Below are 19169 nucleotides of genomic sequence, written 5' to 3' on the forward strand. Positions count from 1 at the left end.
TCCCAAGGGTTTGGGTAGCCCTTAACTCTCTAGGTGATCATGGAGAAGAGAGTCATGAAAGAGTAAACTTATTTCCATTTTTGGTGTAGATAGGCTTATCCTAAAACCTAGTGAAGTAAACACAAATCTGACTGGGAGGGGAACTAACACACTCTTCCTGTTTCAGGCCTTGTGGTGAGGGCATGATATTAAAGCTTGGTTCTGCTACTTTAATCTGATTTGAAACTCTACCTTACTAAGGCTAGATAAACTTACTCTTGAGCTACCAACAGGGGATACTTTTTTATTTTTAAAACAATTTCTCATGTGCTTCAGCCTGGGGGTTTTCAGGAAGAGGAAAACCACCACCCAGAACACAGTTTATAAACTTAATTGTAATCTTGAAGTGGAAGGAAAAACTGTTAGGGAATTAGTTTAAGATTACCAATGCATGTTAAAACTAGCCACTTGTAACTGGGGAACATAAGTATGGTACTTCATAACCATGGCCCACATTCCACCAATGGGAACTACAGGCTCTTCCCTAAACTGTCCCACTGTTATACATGTATCTACAGATTCTGCTTTGTTCCATTGGTTTGTATCTCTTGTAGATGTCCTATGGGAGTAGGGTTACCAGATAGCAACTGTGGGGGGAGGGGAGAACAGGACAGGGGGTGGTAATAGGCACCTAAGGAAAGTCCTAAAAAAGGACTGTCCCTTTAAAAACAGGTCATAGAATCACAGAATATCAGGGTTGGAAGAGACCGCAGGAGGTCATCTAGTCCAATCCCCAACTTTTGTCCCAGATCCCTAAATAGTCCCCTCAAGGATTGAGCTCACAACCCTGAGTTATGTCTGAGCTCACCCCCCATCTGGTGGCATCTAGTCACCCTATATGGGAGTCCACTCCACCAGGTACCTTATTACTGTTGTAGTAATACCACTAAGCCAGGTGCTTGTACATTCTGCTGTGAACAAGGTTACATCTGAACACCACAACTAACACCTCCCTTCCACTCGTCCCTAATGCACTGCTGCAGAACCATTCAGTAAGTCTATCCAGCTTAACCTTGTCAAATGGACATGGCAACTATGAAAATCATGATTAAACTAGCTGATCTAGTTCCTATTCACTAGCAATAGGTATGTAGAGCTTTCAGAAGAAAGCATCAGTTTCTAAACTGCTGTTAACATCAACTCACTCAAATAATGTAGCTAAAAATAACCACCACAATCTCTTGTGCCAAGCCAGGTTCAGGGATAAAGCACAGGTGCCTGTAAACCATGAACTGAAAAGACAATTATGCCCTGGGTGAGGGAGGGGAGAGACCACCCTCTAACAAGAATGGATGTACCTGTACAAGAGAAACTTACCTTAGTACTTTCCATGTAAGGTACAGCTCAATCTCCAACTAAACAGTTTTTTAAAAAACATGTTTAACTGTATTGGTTAGCAAACTAAAACCTGCACATCACAAGATAAAATCAACTTACTTGCAGTTTTCATGCTCTTCTGGTTTCCGGCCTATAACAGCTACTGAAACTCTACTTAAATTAGACAATTGGAAGAATTCAGATTGTCTCATAGCTCTCTCAAAACTGTGCAAGTTCTTTACCAGCTGTAGGGTCAGTTACACTTGAGGGGCTGGGTGTCTTTCTGCTTTGATGTTTGAAATAAGCATTTATTGGCTCTGAAGTACTGATAATCAAAGAATATGTAACCATTCCTGCCTCTGGAGTAGGCGCATCTACGTAGCTTTAACTGTCACTTCTGAACCAGACTTGAGCTTTACCTGAACAAGGCAGTCTACTAATGTCTTTTTAAACTTTGTATCCACACCAGGTGCTCTTCAGCCATAACTTAATTGCAGATTTAGAGTTGAAATGACAGATGAGCAGCTGATATTGGTCAAAATATACACACACTGCTTCCTGTTAAGTGCATCTTCCAACAGCCTGTTTTGGGGGCTTCTTTAAAGTGTCCCCTTTCTACATTTTTAGCAGGGATGATCGGTTATAAAACTAGCAATCATAACAGCAGGCTAGACAGACTATATTCAATAAGGGGATCCAGGCCCACTTTAGAGCTGAAATTTATTCACAAGCTGACTCAAACAGGTAGTTAGGTATTTTTCTTCCTCTCTCTAGCTATAATGAATGAATACTGCTTCAACCAAATTAACTCAGGGTAAAAGGATGCTGTAACTTCTTGGCTCCTACAATGCTTTAATAAAACTATTAGCTCTATGAACTACTAAGCAACTCATTAGGCACTGCTGCTCTGTGAAAGAGCACATGCAAACTTATGTTCTGGCCCTTTGGGTTCAACATAAAGGGACATTCCAGCAAGTTATGCTAATCTAACTAGGGAAGGCTTTTGTGACCACACCAGGGAGTCTCCTTGGGGCACAAAGCAGTGGCTTCCAAGTAATACCTAGTTCTTATAGTACTTTTTAGATCTCCAAGTACTTTACACAGGTCAGTATTGCTTTCCCCATTTTACAAATAGGAAACAACTTCAGCAGAAGTGACTTGCCCAAGCTCACCTACCTGAGCTGGGACTAGAATCCACATCTCCTGAGGTCCAGTGGTCTATTCAGTATGCCATACTGCTCTGACTGGTTAACTCCTCCCAGCTATTCTAGCTACTTATGACCCCTGTTGTAATAGTTGAGCACCTCAAATAATTCTCACCATCCCTATAAGTAAATAGCTCTGAGGCTTAGATCAGTGTCTTAACCACAAGTTTATCTACTTTTGCAATATAGCCTTGTGTTCAATGCCTCCTTAAGTTTTGTACTTAGCAAATAGTAGCCTTATCTTCTGAATATCAGGACCCTAAAGTCCACCTGCAAGTCACTTAATGTTTTCCTTAAACCTACACAAATTACCTTTTGTGGTGGCTAGGTTGAATTTAAGCCATGCGTTTCCCCATCCACAGCAACCTTCTAAGAGCCCCTTTGTGACATACTGCAGGGGATATGATGATGGGTACTCAGAAGACAGCACCTATTCTCATCTCTGCCACTAATTTAGAAAGATGAAGTGATTGGCCTAAACTCACCCACTGTGTCTCATTTCCCCCTCATACTCTTTTGTTTAGATTACTTTTAGAAAGCACTTCTGTGCTTCCCCCAAGAGGCTTTTAAACAATGAGCAATTACCTTAGCTCTCCCCCAAGACCTCACTTTCAAGAATTAATTTAACCACTAAAGGGCAGTTTTCCCATTGACTACAGCCTTGTCATCAAAACTATGATCAATGATAACACAGGCTGCTGCTCAAGTACCAGCAGCACGGACAACTCACCCAAAATTCAATCTACACTAAAGAAAAGGTTCAGCAGAACACCTTTTGCTCCATTTTGCATCTGTGTTCTACCCTATGCTACAACTTGACCAGCTAAAATTGAGCTAAAGGTGTTACCCTTAACCTACACCAGGAAAAAGTCAAATGGATTGATTTTAGTTAGCTAAATCCAGCCTACACATGACCACTTTTCCTAGTAAAAACAAACCCAAAGGAATGAAACCAGTCAAAAAATAATCCTTAAAGAGGAAAATGGGGTACAAGATACATCGACCCCCCACCCAATTATTTTCATGTTAATTACTGGTTAGCACTGATGCATGATACAAGGAATGGTGGAGAAAGGCTTATCCTAGTTGGCCTTGTTCCAATTTCTTTTCAATCACAGTACTGTTACACAAGCCAACCAGCAGGGGGTAGTGCAATAACATAGCTTGCACCCTACATCAAGGGCCACCTGTTGCTTTTCATTACTGTTTCTCAAAGGTAAGGATAGAACACTGCAGTTGGAGTTGAGCTTCAGTCTCATTTGATTACATGATGTTGCATCAGTTGATTTATTGCATAAATGTTTCATGTAGAGTTGCTAATGTGGTAACAGTTATGGTTTCAGAGCTCTGCTGTTATTTCATCTCCCCAAGTGCATGCCTCAAACTATTAAGGGAGCTATTTTTTTTTTCCCTACTTGCAAACTTTCCAGATATTTTTTCCAAAACATTTAATTTGCAGTTAGCCCTGGTGACACAGGGCAAGCTAAAACACAACACAGATATTGGATTGAAAAAAAAATTTGACATCCTACCTGTACTAACATGCTAGTCTACAAGGAAATCAGAACCTCTCCTTTTTTCAGCTGCTTTGTATGTGGAACTGGGAAGAGAACCTGACTGTTTAAGTACCGTAGTAGCATAGGAAACAAACTCTGCTGAGTTGGTCTCAGAACCTTTGTTCATTCTGTTTTACTGAGCTTAAACTCAAGCTCCTAATGCGTTACCACCACCCAACACTGCTTGGCCCACTTCCAAAGAATAGTGGGGTTAGGCTTGCTTTTTCAGCATGGGTAGTGACATCTTATCCACCTACCATTTCCCCTGCAAATTCTGTTGGATACTGGATTCTTCCCTTCCTGTCTTAAAGTTGTTGAAGCTATTTAAACAGTTGCTGTATTTCATACCAGAGATGGCTGAAATGGTTGCTGTACATAGGTGGTATTTTAGGTTGCAAAAGTAAGCTAACAGTGTTACATACGTTACAGTTCCAGGGTTTACTGCACTTCTGCAGTCTCCTCAAAAGCACCATTTTAAGTCTCAGGCCTTTAGCTGCCATCTGTCTGGTTCAGGACTTGTGTTCCTCTCCCTCCAAAGGAGAATTTTAGGGTTGCTCTTCCTTTGCAATTCATTGTGCTTATCCCAGCAGCTAAATATTTTTTAAAAAAGTGACCACACTAGGCAAGGAAAGGTCTAATGAAGATAGACATGCTTTTTATTTATACTAAAGCAGAACCATGGAAATGAAAACATAGCTTGGATTTTATCCCCATTACTACTTTGGTGCTGAAGTATACAATTGCTCCAATAAAACTCAGGCTTGTTCTCCATCTTAGAAGAGTTTGAGATGGCCAGAAACTTTATCCACTATATCAGCTGGTCCTGGTCCAATACCTAGTACAGTCCGGGAGCCTGGTGCTATCTGAGTACGACCTGCATCTTGGATTATACTCACAGTCAGTCCCAGCTGTTGAGCATCAACAAGGAGTTGAACTAGCGACTCTTCATTAGGGGCTTTGAGAACCACTTTTGGTTGTCCACAATACTCCCACTGTTTAAGCAGCTCAGGATTTCTTCGTTGAACTTGCTTGTAGGCAGAAACTGCAGCATGAGAACACTGTGCTGCTACTTTACCCTTTCCCATCTTTAAGTCATTACGGACTATCAGCACCATCTTGTATTCTCCAGACTCTCCCATGATACTGGCTTCATTCCCCAGCTCATTTACAAACACAGGCATTTTGGCTTTGGATGGTCTAAAGAATCGCCCACGAATGCCCCAGCCCAGGCACACTCCACATGCGACTCCTGCAATTATGCTGAGGACACCCGGTTTAGAGAGAGAATCCATAGTAGCAGATTGGAAGATTGACTAAAACGAGAGATGTTAAGATTATCTTAATAAAACATATCCTTTCATTTTATATTATGCCTTTCATTGGAGCACCACCATACAGCATGGGACAGTGTAGTTATCAGAACGCAGGTCACCTGAATCCCAGTCCCTACTGCTTCCTATTAGAGAGTACTCATCTAGGTGAGAATGTGTAACTCACGTTAACATTTTATAATATCTTAAGGGGTTTTTTGGCTTTCTGGAATCATGATCAATTCTTTATCATTGAGAAACAAAGGGACATTCATAAAATGGAGAAACTGTTTCATTTTCATGTACTATGAGACAGGGAGAACAAAAGTTCCCAATCTGCCTTCTCTAGTGCATCAGAGTATTCTTACACATCAACAAAAGTGTTGAGTTCTGATTGCCAAATCTTCATTGCTGATGAGGCACAAGCCAGAAGGAACTCGGATCAACTTCTGGATTCCATCTGGCATTTATAGAGCTCGGAGTTAAAAAAAAAGTTTACTTGCATATATTCAGTAAATATTTACAGAACAGATTGGAGCTGGTGCTAGTGAGATACACATGAAACCATCTTATGCCTTTTTTCTGATCTCTGGAGATGCCCAGCACCCACAACCATAATTTAAATTAACAAGAGCTGCCATGCTCAGCACCTCTGAAAGTTAGGTCATTGTGGGCCAGCTCTTGGGAGCGTAGGGAAGCCTCAGAGTAGTATTTTTCTACTGCGTGCATCCGATGAAGTGAGCTGTAGCTCACGAAAGCTTATGCTCAAATAAATTTGTTAGTCTCTAAGGTGCCACAAGTACTCCTTTTCTTTTTCCACAGTAGTATGATGCTACATGGTTCATATACAGCAAATTCTAGTGTCTCAGTTCAGTGGACGAAAGACATGAACTATGTTTTGCTTTTTTCTCAGAATTTGCTTTGTGGCAACAATGATGGTGGAGCAGTACTCCCCAGGAAATGCATTGTTAGAAAGAAATTCTGCAGCCAGAATCTTGCTCTACTTGAGCAAATGTAAAAAAAAACACCCAAATCAATGGTATCTGAGGCTTTGTGGCCAGAAAGCATTATTTGCTTTAGTAGCCAGTGGGGAAAAGCTGCTATAAAGATCTGGGAAGTAGGAACAACAAGTGCTAACTGTAGTACAGAAAATTTTATAATAAGGCCATGTTTCTTGCTCCATGGAGCATGCAATATAAGCGGAATCGCTCTCAGCACTTTATGATCCAGTGTTACAATTTGAGATTTTTTGTTCCCCTTCAATATAAGGAAAGTTTCTCTCTATCCAAGTCCCAGTGCGTTACGTGCTTTACATGTATAGTTTCTCCACAGTCCACACCATACTATATAACCAGATCTAGTGATTAGAGGAAGAACAGCTAGCTAGTCCCTACCTGTCCTGGGGCACCGCGCTGCACCCCAGAAGCGGCCAGCAGGTCTGGCTCCAAGGCAGGGGGCCACAGGGGTCCACGCGCTGCCCGAGCACCAGCTCCGTGGCAAATGTGAGCTGGGGTGGTCAGTACCTGTGGGCGAGAGCAGAGCATGCTGCAAAGCCTGCTGAACCTGTCTGGAACGCCCTCTTGCACCCAAAATCCCTCATCCCCCCAGAGCCTGCATTCCCACCAGAACCCCCACCTGCACCCCAACTCCCTGCCCCAGCCAGGAACCCCCTTCCTGCACCTTGATACCCTCATTTCTAGCCCCACCCCAGAACCTACAGCCCCATTTGGGGCTCTCACCCCCTCCCGCACTCTAAGCCCCTGCCCCAGCCCCAGCCCAGTGAAAATGAGTGAGGGTGGGGAAGAGCGAGGCAAAGGAAATGCAGTAAGCGGGGGTCGGGGTCTCAGGAAAGGGGCGTGGCTAGGGTTTTCGGTTTTGTTTGTACCAATAGAAGTTGGCAACCCTACTCCCATCTCTCAGCGTCTCCCAGGCCCCTGCGTACCAGGGTCCCCAGCCCACTCAGGCCCAATGTCCCGTAGCCCCCCCACGTACCAGGGTCCCCAGCCTACACGGCCCCCCGGGCACAGCCTGTCAGTGTCTCATGCCCCCCGGCTGGGGAGATCCCAGGGTCGCCCCCCAGAAACGGGCCTTAGCTGGAGCGGGAACAGGAAGCCGAGTCACCTCACCTGAGACTCGCCTCCCGTTCGTACCAACGAGGTCGCTGCTACCTACCCACCACGCGCGAGCCTAAGCCGCTTCCGGCCACTTTCCCTCAGCAATCGTCGCCCGCCTATGACGTCACGCCCTCACGTATCAATCGCAAATTATTTAGTCCGGGACGTGGCACATCTTAGAAACGTCACCGACGGCCAACGGGAAAGAAAATGAAAAAGACAAGGAAAAAAAAAATCGAACACGAATTTTCTGGCCTGAGCGGAAGTGACGTACACGGCAACTTCCGGGAGGCGCGCAGGAAGTAATGGAATCAGCGGTCACTTCCGGTAGGTGGAGTGGGCGAGATTTGCCCGCCCCTCCCACCCCCCAGTTCTGGGTTGGCTCGCGCCCAGCGGCAGCAGGAGCCGGAGACGCCGGGTGGAGAAGCCGCAGCTGGAGCAGGGTGAGTGCGGCTCTCGAGTCGATCCGGGTCCCCCACCCGCTACGCTGTGGGGCCCCTGGAGCAGAGACCCCCCCCCCCCGCGTGTCCTGCCTCAGCCCCCCTTCAGCTGTGGGCCTCCCTGCCGCGGCGTCCCCCGGCTCTGAGCCTGCAGCGGGGACCCCTCAAACCCTACCCCGTTCCCTGAGGCAGGAGGATCCGCCCCCTCTCCTCAGGGCCAGCCCTTCTTCCTACGGGGGTCACCCTGGGGCAGGGAGCCTTCCTCGGCTCCTCTCCTTCCTCCCCCATCACTGAGCATCTCCGGGAGGGAGCCTCATGGGCGGGAAGCGGGGGGGCAGGTAACCCTGCCAGGCGAGCCCATGTGCTGTTTTCCCAGCAGAATCCCATGTGATCCTGTGACACTTTATCTGCAAGCCAAGTCCTGTCAGCCCGGCAGGAGGCTATGGTGAGGACTGGAAACTGGCTCATAGCCCGTGAACAGAGAGTGATGCTCAACGGCAGTCTGTGGAGCCAGGGCAGGTGTCCGGGTGTATGTATGTGTGCGTGTGTGCTGTATTAGGTCTATCCTTCACGAACGTCTTCATTGATAACTTGGCAGGAGCGAAGGGTCCACTAATGAAATTTGTAGCTAATACTACGTTGAGAGGATAGAAAAGTGTTAAAGAAGATCTGGATACATAGGCAAGAAATAACAGCAAAATAGGCTTCCTCTTGGAGTTGAGGGGAAGGAAAGTAATTGCAGCGTGCACATTCAATGGGAGGCAGAAACCTGAAGAGAGACTAAGGGGGAGAGTGACCTGCAAACTAGACATCCGTTTGGAGTGACATATGGCAGTCAAAACAGGACATCATAGTACTAGGCTGCACGGGCGTAATATCATAGTGCAGTCAGCAGGGAGGCTCCATGTGGCTCTTGTGTGATGGCTGCTGTGTTAATGGTTGGTTACATTACCAGAGAGAGTGGAAGATTTCAGGGAGCTCTAAGAAGAGGAACAAAAATGATTGAGGCTGTAGGGATTGACTCATAAGGAAAAAATTAAGAGCTAATTGTTCATAGCTTGACTAAGAGATGACTAAGGTTAGGGATGTAGCCCATGAATATTTAAAGCTTGCCACATTGGGCATATGACTAGAAGCAATGGGAGAAAAAAATAGGCTGAATTATGGTGAAAACTCCGTGCTAGTGAGCTGTGTTGCTGCAGAACAGTCCCCCAACAGACACACGAGTCCCATTGCTTGTGACATTTCAAACCAGATTGAACAGAACTCTGGAAATTGTAGGAAAAGGAATCCTTGTACTGGCCCCAAGGGGAATGACTGATGACACAATAAGTAATTTCTCTTTCTCGCTGTTAAAATTCTCTATTCCCTAATTACCCCATCACTGGGGATTTGCGTTCCGCACCCTCCAGCAGCAGGATTACCCATAACGCCATCTTCAGCAGTAAATGCTACCCTATCTAGTATACCCAGGTAATAGTCTATTCCCTTTGGCTAGTGATCAGTGTTGGGCTTGTGTTGTGGACCCAGAATCTTAGCTCTTATTCTCTCTCACCAGAGCCAGTGTCATTTCGTGAATATGGCAGGTACTGGGCATTAGGACTCCTGCATTATCTTCCAGCTCTGCCGCTGACAGTTTGTGTGACTTTAGACAAGTTGCCTGATCTTGACAAAAAGTTATCTGTATGATTACTTTGGCAGCGACTACTGTTTGCACATGAAACGGAGTAATTCTGAGCACAAACTGCCAGTTATCTGATTTGTACTAGCCTTGATTTACAGACAGGGGAAACTGAGCTTCAGTAAGAGATGTCACAGTGGGAGAACTGGAAATATCACTGACATATATATTGTACATGCAGTTCTTTTTCAGAATCTAGTTCTCTTCCGTGCCTCAGTAGGCTAATCTATAATCTAGGAAAATAACACTTGCCTATCAATTGGGTTTGCTGGTTTAATTAACTTGAGTAATGTGCTCTGAGCACCTTGGAGGGAATGTAGTGCAGACGAACAAAATAATGTTGCTTAAATTGTATTAAGCCCATCTAGGCATTTGCTCTTTGCCTTTACTTTCTCCTTTGGGCTTTTGATCATCTAAAATTATTACAGTCTTGATGGTGTGATTCCACACTCTGGAAGACTGTGAAAAGTTAATAAGTCCTGTTAGGGGTTGCAAACTTTCGTCCTGTCACAATGCTCACATTAATGGCAACCCTCTCCTTCTCAACATCATATTGCTTTTGCGGTTTGGGAATATTTTTTTTTATTCCATGATAATCATTGTAACTGTTGGTTATGTGATTACTTCAGCTAACTTTTGTAGGATACAAAGTTTGGAAAAACATGTTATGCAATAGGAAATGTCATCTTCTCTCAGCACCATCTCTTAATTTGGACTGAGCTTTGTATCCTCCTTTTAGTAGTTAAAGTTGGCAGTTCTGTGCATTGTCTATGAGCAGGGTTAAGAGCAGGAGAGTCAGTCTCTAGTTCTTAAATGGGGAATGGCAGTGGGAAAGGAGAGCAGATGGAAAGAAAGTGCTGACCTCTTAACTTCTGGCACGTCCATGTTTAAATCCTGTACTGAGAAACTTTTTTCTACTTCCTTTATTTTAGTTCATCTTAATCACAGTTTTTAATCAGATCTCCCAAACACTTAATACTGCTGAAAAAGAGTAACATCTAATTATTGAATATTTATGTCTCAGTTTACATGGCTTAATGCGTATAGGAAAAATAGCACATTGTGGAAAGTGCTTGTACAATATATATACTGGCATGTTTTAGAGACTTACATCTGTTTACTAGGGGCAGCAAGATATTTATTTTGCTTTCTGGGTTAACCCATTATCTACTTCAGTTCTGACCAAACCTGCCATTTGGCTTTATTTCAGACCTGTGGTAATAGCAGTGCTGGACTGGAAGAAGCCAACCTTGGTGTTACTGCCCCTGTTGACCTGGAAAATGGTTGCCATTTCTCTTCTGTCATTCAGGGAACTGAGATTTTGAATTGGCTTCTCAGTTCTTGTCCCCAGGTTGTCAGCCTCCCAGTGAGTGTGGTATGAGTGACCATACCTTTTGGTATATGGATGTGACAGGAGACAACTTGTTACCTGGGAGGTAAAATTCTCTTTTTTTCTGCAACCTGAGGATAAATACTTCTGCTCAGCCAGATCCCAGTGTTAGCTGGCTAGACTTTGGGTGTTTCAGGGATGTGAAAGGCATGCCCTTCAAGTTGGCTGACTCATTCTTCAGTAGCAGCAGTTCTAGTATAACTATAATTTTTTTTCCTAATTAAATTAATTTCTTAGCATTCCCTGCTGAAGAACCCTCTTCAAAGGAACCTGTTCCCCTTCTAGGAGGTCCAGAATTCACCTGTGTGACACAACTGGTGTTGCTGGGGTGCTGCCGTCCAGTCAAGTATGTCCTAGTTGCAGTGTCTCATGTTTTGAAAGATGTAGTTTGGGGTGTGGGAATCATGCAGAGCAGGTGAATGGGGAGACAAAGTCCCCAGTGGCAGCTGTAGAGTATTGCAGTCAGTGTTTCCCATTAAGTCCACTAGGAACCTCTCTTTTCTCCCTTTCAGATTTGAATAACCAGGGTATGTGGTTCCACATACAGAAGAGGCACTTCCTAATTTTAATGACCAGGCAGGCTTGGGCATCTGCTTCCTGGGACCAAGTGTCATCCTCTGATTAGAAAACAGGGTAGAGTCAAATCAACTATAAAACCCGTCTGCTCCACCAGCCAGTGGTTGGGGGTAAGAGGTTGTGAAGCTACAGGCTGCTATTGTGCCAGGACTACAGTGTTGCCCATTCATTCTAACTGTAGCCTTGCTGTCTCTTTGCTCACCCACCGTTAATTCCCACTGACATTACCTTTTGGCACTAAACGTATTTCTACCTTGTGACCATGTCATTTCCTGCCTCTGTTTGTATTATAAGTCTGTGGAAGCTGGTGATAGTCTGCTTGGCTGCTGTACTCTAAACTTTTCTAATGCATTGCTGAGTACTGTGTTAGAGCTGTATTAAAAGCACTAACGTTTGCAGGTGGCCCTGCATGAACTGCTTTGTGCTTCTTAACATTGGGTTTAGGTAAAGCTATGTACCTGTCTAACCACTTAAAAATGTGGTTATGTTCTTTTTTGAAGATTTCTCTCTAGTCTGTCACGTCTTGCTCAGAATCCATTATTTCTCCTCATATCAGGCTTTTCAAACCATTAATTCTGCCGAAGGGACTGTTCAAACCTTGCCCCAGTTGCTCTGTATGGATGGGCAAAATTGTGACCCTTAGTCCCGTCTGTCCTCCCGAGCCACAGAGCATTGATTGGGTGTTGTGTGTAATACTTGCCACTTAGTCTCTGTTTATAAGGTACAGTAGTATCTCACAGTGCTTTCCAGACACCAGCTTAATGTGGTAGAGGAAGAGCTTGTTATCTTAGTGTGTTCTGGTTCAAAATCAGCCAGGGGGTAACAGTTTTTCCAGTGATGATTTGATATGTAACAGGCTTAAAGAAGCATGTTCTGGTCACATTGTTAGAGTACAGGGTACTGGACTTTTACAGTAACTTGGCTGCAATACTTATTATGAGGTCTTTGAGGAGCCCCTCACATCTCCCTTCCTAGGGGCATGCATCATCCTCTCTCTTTGGAGAGTTAGAAGTGGTTTCGTCTGCAACCTATCAATGCCATTCAGAGCACTGTCTGTGTCAGCCCAGAGGAGTTCATTAAAAAGCATTTCAGGGAACTGGCACCCTGCTTCATGATCCACCCCTAGGTTAGGCATGTTGTCTCCTGTCAGCTTACAGAGTGAGGACTCTGACCTGTGATCCCTGTCGTGGCAGCTCTAGACTGCTGGGCCAGCCAATTCACTGCTGTGTGGAAAAAACATGAATGGCAAAAACTCAACCTGAAACACTTTGAAAGGGAGTAAGAATTCATTCTTTTGTGAGGAGGAAGTGAGCCTGGCTATAAAAATGCAACTTTTAAAATCTCTACTAAAAAGGTGAATAAAACGGGATTATTTTCTGAGTGTGTTGAGTTCCTGTCTGCTCCTTAATATGGAGTAAAGCCAAGTTCTTGCTTTTCTAATGGAAGAATTAAATTAAGCCTCCTTATTTACATTTTTTCCATTCTAAAATTCACTAGGAAAATGTGAAATTACAGAACTGTGGGGATACTGGTTCTGAAGTGATGTCCGTCCTCAGTTTGGAAAATGGTACAGAATACTAACATTCCCTATAATTATTCTAAATAGATTACTTTTTAAATTGTTTTTAAAGGAAATAACTTTTTAAAATGACTTCTGGGTATTTTAGAGGAGGACAGGCAGAGTTTGCACAAATAAGCACCACTGAAGATAACTTGTACAGCCTCAGTGGCTTGTTTTGGCTATTAATATTTATACAGTATAGATAAAAAGGACTAATGCAAATATGCATCACTCAGGTACTCAGATTGTTCCTGATCCTCCAATTGGAGCTGCACAGATAGACCATTTTAAACTATGCAGAGCCCTTGTTGAAGTCAGTGAGGCTCCTCACAGGCACAAATGTTCAGTTCATGTGGATCTGATTGTAGGATCCGAGCTTTTAATAACTGAAGTGGCCTCACTAAAATTGGAGGGCTACGAGCACTATGGATTAATTCTTTTTAAAAGGCATCCCAAAGTCTTGTTGAAAAGATGAAAAAGTTAGCCGTCGGGGGTTTTTTCAGATGACTTTTCTCAAGCTATATTTGACTAAAAATTGGAAAGTAGGTCTGGTGAACAGAGGCATGACCCATTAAATGGAAGCCTGTGGTCTTTAAATTACTTGTCCTTTCCTTTGGGGATTAAACAGTTTTAGCTAGAAGAGCGTTTTAGTACTGGAATATATGCACTCATATCAAAGTAACCCATTATAGATAGATCTATGGAGATTTTGAATGCCTTTAAGATGTGTCCTAATTTTTTAATTGAATGCTCCCCTTGAGTTTTTAAAGGATTAAAACATCTCAAGCTGCTACTTTTAATATTTTCTATGGGCTTTTGGGGGAGTTATTAACTGTCAAATTATGAATTGTCAGTTTTATATCATGTGATGAGCAGGCAATATCTTCCTCTATAGGGGGCAGAAGATCTGGGAGAAGAGCACTTACTTTGGTCTTGAATGTCTACAGAGCTGACAAGAGAGTAGACTATCCCATTGGCTTAATACACAGAAGAGGAGAAAAAGATCTGACATACTGAACAGGAAGGTAAAAGGTATATTAATGTTTCATTTGCAGGCTGGTTTTTGTTCTTTACTGGCAGAAATTCATTCGTGAACAGATAATTCATGACTATCTAGTGGAGGAAAGTGTTTTTATTTGGATAAGAACAAGGCATTGTCAATCTAGCCTTCATTAAGGGCTTGCCCACACCCACAACGGGGCAGCAGTGCATCTGCCCTGCTCAGTGAAGACACTACCTGCACTGATAGGAGAGTTCTCTTGTCAGTGTAGGCACTCCATCTCCCCGAGAGGTGGTAGCTGTGTGTATGGGAGAAGCCCTCCTGTCGACACAGCGCTGTATATACCAGGAATTAGGTCAGTAAAACGATGTTGCTCCGGGGTGTGGATTTTCTCCACCCCAGAGCGACATAGTTATACGGACTTGAGTTGGTAGTGTAGACCAAGCCAACATTGTTGCCTTTGGATGAGTAATGAGTGTGGGAGTGGTAGAGGGAGGTAATTAAACCTAAAGTAAAAAGAAACCTTTGTTTTAGATCACTGTCTCTGCTCTCTGCATGTCTCTGCATCCTGGGCCCTGTTGTATTTACTGTGGAAAGAAAGGACTTTCATGTTTAATTGGTCATTTGGTGCTGTAAAAAGGGAAATGTTAGCTCTCAGTGGACAGAGAAACTCACAACTGGTCATTTGTTCAGTGCCTTCCTACTATTTTGTGTTCTGTGAGCAGGGTTTTAGTGGCCTGTCATGCTTGAGAACTGCAGCGAGTTATGTTAGGCAGTGTTATGAAGGTTTCAGAGTAACAGCCGTGTTAGTCTGTATTCGCAAAAAGAAAAGGAGTACTTGTGGCACCTTAGAGACTAACCAATTTATTTGAGCATGAGCTTTCGTGAGCTACAGCTCACTTCATCGGATGCATACCGTGGAAACTGCAGCAGACTTTATATATACACAGAGAATATGAAACAATACCTCCTCCCACCCCACTGTCCTGCTGGTAATAGCTTATCTAAAGTGATCATCAGGTTAGGCCATTTCCTGCTGGAAATGGCCTAACCTGATGATCACTTTAGATAAGCTATTACCAGCAGGACAGTGGGGTGGGAGGAGGTATTGTTTCATATTCTCTGTGTATATATAAAGTCTGCTGCAGTTTCCACGGTATGCATCCGATGAAGTGAGCTGTAGCTCACGAAAGCTCATGCTCAAATAAATTGGTTAGTCTCTAAGGTGCCACAAGTACTCCTTTTCTTTTTAGTGTTATGAAGGTGAGTCAGACCCGGATGGCTACCTTTTAGTGAAGATGTTTCTTTCAAGGGGCCTTGTCATGTTGATGCTAATAGCATTTTCCATTAGGGTTGGACATTTGTTCCAAAACAGTGTTAAATATCTGTAGACTTCTAGTGACTACAGTCTAGTTCACTTGTGATAAATCACGTGGTTCATGTTTAAGGCTGCGATTCTTTCACAGAGATTGCAGAACTCACAGATTCTGTGACCTCCGTGACTTCCGCAGTGGCTTGTGCGGCTGACTTCAGGGCTGCCAGAGCAGCTGGGCAGTCTGCTCAGGTGCCCCACGGCTAGCCACACTGGCTGCTGCTGGAGCAACCCCAGGGCCAGCTGCTCTAGCAGTCCCCGTGACCAGCTGCACCAGCCGCTGCTTGGGAGGCCCCAGGCAGCTGGTCCCAGGGACCGCGGAAACGGTATCTGGTGTGGCTGGCTCTGGGGAGTGCCTGAACAGCAGTCCTGGGGGTGCCCTGGGGACTGCCCGAGCAGCAGCAGTCCCAGGGCGGCTGGAGGCTGTCCGGAAAGTGATCCCCGGGAGCAGCAGCTGGGGGGCAGTCAACCCCCAGCACTTGCGCAGAGCCCCCTAGAGCAGCGGGGCACCAGAAATAGAGATTTAATCGCTGGTATTTTTTGGTAAAAGTCATGGACAGGTCATGGGTGGTGAATTTTTATTTATTGCCCGTGACCTGTCCATGACTTTTACCAAAAATACCCGTGACTAAATCTTAGCCTTATTCATGTTTTGTCACTTCTGTAGGGTTGTTGTTTCTATTAGAAGTGGAAGAGCAGGGGGCTTTTTGTGTCTTGTAAAAACGTGTCTAAAATTGTAGTTTTACATCATGTAGCTTTTCTCACATTGGTCTGTAGTTACTTGCAGTTTAAATTTAAATGGTAACGCCCGCAGTACATATATCCTACAGTGACAGAAGGGGTTTTTCCATTGCTGTAGTAAATTCATCTCCTCGAGAGGCAGCAGCTAAGTCAACAAAGAATTCTTTACAGGGGTTAGGTCGACTTAACTAACCCTGAGTGAGGTAGCTAGGATGATCTAAGTTTTAGGTGTAGACCAGGCCTAAGAGTGGCACTTTTAAAGACCTGTATGCTGCCCAGCACTGGGATAAGGATTCATGTGCTAATTTTGGGTTATTTGTCCTAATGAGGTCTTGGCCTTGGACTTACCCTGTATTGTCTTTGAAAACCATGAAGTTGTTAAAACCGTTTACTTGTTTCCCTGATGTTTAAACATAACGGGGAAGGTCTTCTCCAAAAATCTTAGGTGCAGTGATTAAGGGGAAATAAGGGATTCTCAAGAAGCACTTGTTTACCTCTTGCAGACTGGAGTGCACTGTTCGCTCCTCCAGACTGGAGTGCAAAGTACGTCTCCTGCATGACTTTCAGTCACTGTGAGTTGGAAGATGAAGATACCTTAGTGAGTTCCTGAGTGAATGGAACGTCTCCAGGCTGGTGTTTTTGGAGATTAGCTTTGGGTAAGCTGCAGAGTAGGGCATTCCAGCAGGCCCCTCACAATACTGAAAGGAAAGATTTTATACACCAGGCTGACTATGCTTTAAGTACAGTTGACTGGAATTCTAAATCAGGAGTTTTAATTTGGTTTTATTTTGACACTATAATAGTTTGTTGTTACGAATTGTTTGTAATTTTACTCCATAGTAACAGCCACAGTTTTTATGAGCCTTTTGTTGTTGTTGACAAAGTAACACTTTGACTACTAGTAATTGTCTTTGTGATGAAAAATGTTATGAATCACACTACAGCTGAATAGAGTATTGTGGGGCTGGTGGGCAGTTCGCCAAGAACCTTTTGTGAGTGAATCCTGGGATCGCTCTAACACACAAACAGTGTAAATAGCTCAGATGCAAAATGAAGGGAAAGTTGCCTTCTTTAACCCCCTATTTTGAATGATTGATTCCGCTGTTTGCCGGTCACTGCATTATATTAGGCTGCTTTCTGTCTAGATACGGAATGCATTTCCTTTTCAGTGCTCATAAGAGGTGAGGGTCTGATTCAGTGCTGGGGCTTAACTTGCTCATCGCGCACGCACCTGCACCCCTTTTATAGATAGATTTGAGCAGACTGTCCTCAGGTATCTTTTTCTCTTTGATCTGGGTGAGGCATCTCGGCATTATTCATTAAATACTTGGCAAAGGATCATAGAGGATGCTCAGCAACATATGAAGGGTCTTATGTGGACACCAGTAAATCAGGAGCTACTGTCCCTCTCTGGCCCCAATCATATAGGTAATACAGTAATCAATTTCCTTAACAGGATCAGTGTGTCTGTTAGGCCTCAAACAGATTAAAATGTCTAAAAGCTAAACTTGCTTTACTTTCTGCATGTGCATCCTTCCACTTTTTAATCACAGCGAGATGTTAGTATATTTGAGTGTGTTTGAATTAAGTAAAACAAAAATAACTTTTGAATTAAACAAAAACCTGGGCAAAGTTTGTCAACTGCACCACACTCAGACCTGCAGTGTGAAAAGCACTAAATGCCCTACTTCTGAACCCAAGTGCTTAAACTTGCTGCATAGGCCCTTACAGTTTTGCCATAGAGTAAATGTACTTGGGACCTTCTTAATGATTATGTAACTTACAGAAGTTTGCTTTGAGATTATATACATGCTTTACTGTAAACACTAATTTGTGTATTTGATGTAACATTACACAAAGCTAAGCCCTTTCCAAGCAGACAAGGTAAGATTTGCTCTCTGTTAGCTGGATTTGTATAGTACAGAGCCTCTATGCTCCTGGGAGCTGTAGATTTTTCCTGCCTTTAAAGTGTTTAATGGACAGCAGTGGAATTCAGCTCATTAAGCATTGGAGAATTGCATGGAAACTAGATTGTAGCATCAAACCATCAGAGCACTTTGAATTATATTGCACTAGCTCCATTTTATTGAAACATAATTAAGCAGAGTGTACAGACACAATCTTTCCCCACTGCTTAAAACTCTCCTAGCTTGGAGGCTAAAACTGTGCAAAAGAAAGAATTAAACTAAAATAAAGAATAAATAGATCTTATTTATGCAATTTTGAAATGCATGTTGGCTACATTTGTCATGCATAATGCCTGTTGAATTTTGCTGACTTCAGAGATGAGCAGTCTTTCAACTTGGCTCTCAAAAACCACTTCCCTAAGAAAATGGTACCTGTATAATCATCAGTAAATGCAACTATGGTCTTCCAATTTCACTATTTCCCTTTGCAGCCCCAAGCCTAGTAAACCTCTCTTGCATAGCCAGTTAATAAATGTGGTCACTAGAAGTGATACAGTCTGCCACTTCGTGGAATTGCTGCCCTGCTGAAATCAAGAGATGGTCAAACATTTGTCCCTGTGTCACCTAGCCACACCCATGCTATGTTCTGATTTGTACTGGTGCAATTCCACTGCAGACAATGGGGTTATGCTAGTGTAAAACTGGTGTGGGTGACAAATCGGGAGAGTCTCTGCCCTGGTAGCAGTTCTGAGAACATCCTTGAACTAAGGATTCTCATGTGACAGTATAGCTATGTTGTAAAGCTGCTGTTGTCCCATTTCAGCACTGTGTGATCCTTAAGGCATGGCAGGTTTTTGCAGCCTCTCAGGTATCTATCATTCTACAAAAGGAAGCTTTTGCAAGGTCACATTGCTTTGTCTGCTATTGGTTTAGTCCTTTTGGAACCCTTTAGCATTTGAC

The 19169-nt window shown here is 43.7% G+C and overlaps 2 protein-coding genes across 10 annotated transcripts in view; one reads left to right on the top strand and one right to left on the bottom strand.

Moving 5' to 3' along the window:
• Nucleotides 1-4750: 4750 nt before the first annotated feature.
• On the bottom strand, nt 4751-7806 carry PTRH2 (peptidyl-tRNA hydrolase 2). 3 transcript variants are annotated; one of them, XM_077836834.1, is made up of 3 exons: nt 7600-7806; nt 6822-6950; nt 4751-5430 (listed from the first exon to the last, which is right to left on the bottom strand). In XM_077836834.1, exon 3 carries the CDS (start codon nt 5407-5409, stop codon nt 4891-4893), a length of 519 nt encoding a protein of 172 aa, XP_077692960.1. In that variant the 5' UTR covers nt 5410-5430; nt 6822-6950; nt 7600-7806; the 3' UTR covers nt 4751-4890. The 3 variants fall into 3 exon arrangements, with proteins under 3 accessions (XP_077692960.1, XP_077692959.1, XP_077692961.1); XM_077836833.1 differs by having other exon boundaries at nt 7554-7806; XM_077836835.1 differs by lacking the exon at nt 6822-6950 and having other exon boundaries at nt 7554-7806.
• An 81-nt stretch (nt 7807-7887) lies between these two features.
• The window catches only part of VMP1 (vacuole membrane protein 1), an 87696-nt gene continuing 76414 nt past the window's right edge, over nt 7888-19169 (top strand). The window contains exons 1-5 of one of the 7 annotated variants that reach the window (XM_077836691.1): nt 7934-7984; nt 11290-11398; nt 11565-11738; nt 13126-13195; nt 14085-14214. The gene's annotated coding sequence lies outside the window, so the exon portion shown is untranslated. Of the gene's footprint in view, nt 7985-10968; nt 11099-11289; nt 11399-11564; nt 11739-13125; nt 13196-14084; nt 14222-16840; nt 16959-19169 lie in introns of those variants that run through there. The other 6 variants (XM_077836688.1, XM_077836686.1, XM_077836687.1 and 3 more) reach the window with 6 other exon arrangements.

The sequence above is a fragment of the Eretmochelys imbricata genome, chromosome 17 (assembly GCF_965152235.1).
Source record: "Eretmochelys imbricata isolate rEreImb1 chromosome 17, rEreImb1.hap1, whole genome shotgun sequence".
NCBI classification, from domain to species: Eukaryota; Metazoa; Chordata; order Testudines; family Cheloniidae; genus Eretmochelys; species Eretmochelys imbricata.